Here is a 3,249-nt window from a genome sequence, read left to right as displayed (position 1 = left end):
TTTATTCTACACAGGAAAATTTACACATACTTATACCGCTTTATAGCGAACGTGAACAAAAGTATGTCTGGAAATAAAAAAGCGATAACATTTACGAGTGGTAAAATTTACGCAAAGGGACATTTTTGAGCTGCAGAAGCGCTCTTCAAATTGAAAGGGGATTAAATAAACTCACATTAAAGCTCATTGTGGTAAAGAAGTTTTTTTTTCGGATCGCTAACAGTAACGGCTGTTTAAAAGCAAGTTCATTAAGGTTGAGTTACATGTTTCTACTTGTATCTATAAAGTGTCGGCAATCGTTGCAATGCCTGTTATGTGTTCGCATTACTTGGATTCCATTCTAAGCTTGTATTTCACGGCTCCATACCAGTTGATAGATAGGATATGTTTCCCGGAAGCCGTAACTAGTCGCGCCGCTATTTTCCACCTTCCTTCTGGAATTCCCGGAGGAAACTTAGTACTGTCAGGTACCCAATCCCTTATTGTATATGTCACCTACATCAACTGTTACAAGAATAATGTAATGGCGTATCCAATTAGTTACCCCTTTAATGAGAGGCAATTCGGCAGGAGGTGTCGTACAGGAGTGCATCAGCCGATCTAAATCAAAGTAGCGGAAGCGAAAAGCATTTTTGACTGTTAGATTGAATTGCAAAATGTCCAGGCGATATCGGTTACTCAGCCATTTGTATCCCATTATCAAAAACTAAAAATTATTCGCTACAGCACGAAGGGTGGGCCAGATCTTACGGTATCTCTTTCAGTTAAATCATTCTTAAACGTTACAGCCAAGATAAACGCACGCGTTGTTCGGTTATATTTGTAGTTGATGCAGGAAAGGTTCGAGAGAGTAGGATCGTAATATTCGGCTTCCATACGTTCATGAATAACATCGTACCTATTTTGCTTAAAGAAGTCTAATTAGTGGCGGTTTTGGAGGTAGTTACCCTTACAAACGCGTTCACGTGGACGAATAGTGCGAGGAGCAACAGCATCTTTGGAATGACTCGACCGCTGAACGTCACGTAAAATGTATGGTAATCCATTTTTGATTCGAATTTAATTGCACTGACGCTGCAATCAGATTAATAATTTTCAAATGCAATTGTTTATCATGCCCCTGACTTAAATTCGCTTTTATCTCAAGTTCATCTGCCACATATACGAAAACGGTCGGCATTATTTCCTGCTTCATGCTAATGTACAGGAATATTGATTATGTTGTATAGGTCCATCACGGGCGATGTGCAATAAATTTAGATTCGAATTAATAAAACCCTTGCGCACTGTTAAGTAAGTACCGTATCGACAATATCCGCGACTTTTCCTGAATCTACCGATTGCAGTCGAGTACGGGACAACCGTCACTTGATGCGACACCCATTGTCTTCTTTTCTGTTCGACTAACCACTAACCAGTAACTTCATACCCCATACAAAACATAAGCATTGCTTAAAACTATAAAATGCGAACATCAAATCCCACGGTCTCTCTCCTCACCCCTCTAGCACACTCGATAGTCGGGGGGACTTTATTATATGTTGATCAGGGGACCACTTGCTACACATTTCCGAAGGAATTGGTAATATATGATTTAGTTCCCCTATTTGCCATTTTTGGGTCCATTCTTACTGGACTAATCATTTTGATGGTTACCACAATTCCCCAAGTTGTGTAACGGTTTATACGAGTATACTCCACTAGAAGCAATATTATTGTTCACGGTATATTTTGTTAAAAGATCCTCGTATTGGGTGACACTTCATTAACCAATAGCTAAGGCGTTAGTTGAGAACGCATGGAATTTTAATTGCGATCATCCATATTTTATTAATATTTGGCAATTGGTTTCATTGAATTGGGGATTCTGGAATAATTAGAAAACGGATTCGTCTAAAGACTTCAATAGAAAAGGATATAATTGCGATTTTCTTCTTTATCGTAAGTACGTCCATTGCATTTCATTTAATTGAAGTGTACCTTTTCTTTCGATTTCGGCTGATATTTGTCACATTACAATTTCCATCGACGATTGTTGCATTCATCTATATTAAATTAGCCCTCTTATTTAGTTTATCCAGAAAGAGGGGTTACCTTTGATTTTCTTTTAGAGTTTTAATTGTAGGGTTGAAGTGTTAGTTCACAATTTAATTTTAATTGGCCAGTTTAAGTGCGGAGACGCTTTACCTATATTCTGTCAACGTACGAGTTTGGAGTTCTGCGGCTTGGGGGGTTTTCTTTTGTTTGCAGGTTTTGTGATCCGAGAACTGAGCTCACTTCTTTATATTCCTTATACGAATTTCTGCAGGAAATCAGTGAAAGAAGATGAACCACGCCGTAACCTATTGGATACTTCACATTGTCCGAAAACGAATCCATTTTTAAAACGATAGTTTATGTTAACAAAAGTGAATGTTAGATACGTACAAGATTTGTGTTGCGTCCCCAAACTAGAATAAAATATCCTTTCGTTTTTCCTTTAATGAAAATACCCTGTACATAACCGTTTTGCCTTGCCTGTATATATTCCTATTTGTTACGTGTGCGCGCATGAGCCGCAGAAGCGCAATATGTGTACTCGTCGCGCAGAATTCGTCCGATTCTTCGCTTAGAAGCCATCGACTCAACTACGTTGAGAAGTCGCCGTTAACCAATGGCCGATTAGCCTTCGTCGTTCGCATATAGATCTCGATCGATCCCCAACGGGTCAAGATGTCGCCGTGCAGTTCGCAACATCGTTATTAACAAGCAGAACGTCAAAGCACCGCACATCAATTAGAAGATTTCGTTGTAACAAAATCGACAACTTCGTAGAATAGACCAATCTTCGCCATTGCAACATCGCCTTCGTTCGAAACAACACTAGCCGTCGTGCCTACGTCAACCATATTCAATAGAAATTCATTTACTTTGTATTTTTTGATAATAAACACGTTTATTTATGTGTCTATATTCTTTCATTCCCAGCATAAACAAGGCCTTGGAAGTAATTCATAATTACAGTCCGCTTACAATCAAATTCTTTGTTATCGAAGCCCCCTTGTACGGTACAATTTGGTTATACCCTTTTGTAAAATAACGTAAAATCAGTTCATCGGTCAAGATTGCAATCAATTATTAACTTGATATTTATTGATATCTCCCTTTATGGCTTCTTCACACCAATTTGACGGTTCCTATACACATTCTCTCGAATTCTTTACGCTTTCAGATTCTAATTGGTGTTAAGTATGTGGTTTGAGTAAGAGT

The 3,249-nt window shown here is 38.5% G+C and overlaps 1 protein-coding gene across 1 annotated transcript; it reads right to left on the bottom strand.

The window, feature by feature from the left end:
* Window positions 1-249: 249 nt before the first annotated feature.
* Window positions 250-877, bottom strand: LOC116180296. Its single transcript, XM_031500209.1, has 3 exons — window positions 751-877; window positions 545-706; window positions 250-495 (listed from the first exon to the last, which is right to left on the bottom strand). Exons 1-3 carry the CDS (start codon window positions 874-876, stop codon window positions 325-327), a joined length of 459 nt encoding a protein of 152 aa, XP_031356069.1. The 5' UTR covers window position 877; the 3' UTR covers window positions 250-324.
* Window positions 878-3,249: the final 2,372 nt, after the last annotated feature.

The sequence above is a fragment of the Photinus pyralis genome, unplaced genomic scaffold (genome assembly GCF_008802855.1).
Source record: "Photinus pyralis isolate 1611_PpyrPB1 unplaced genomic scaffold, Ppyr1.3 Ppyr1.4_LG9, whole genome shotgun sequence".
Classification (NCBI taxonomy): Eukaryota; Metazoa; Arthropoda; class Insecta; order Coleoptera; family Lampyridae; genus Photinus; species Photinus pyralis.
Note: the sequence above shows the minus strand (reverse complement) of the source record. Positions and strands in the feature narration are given on the sequence as shown.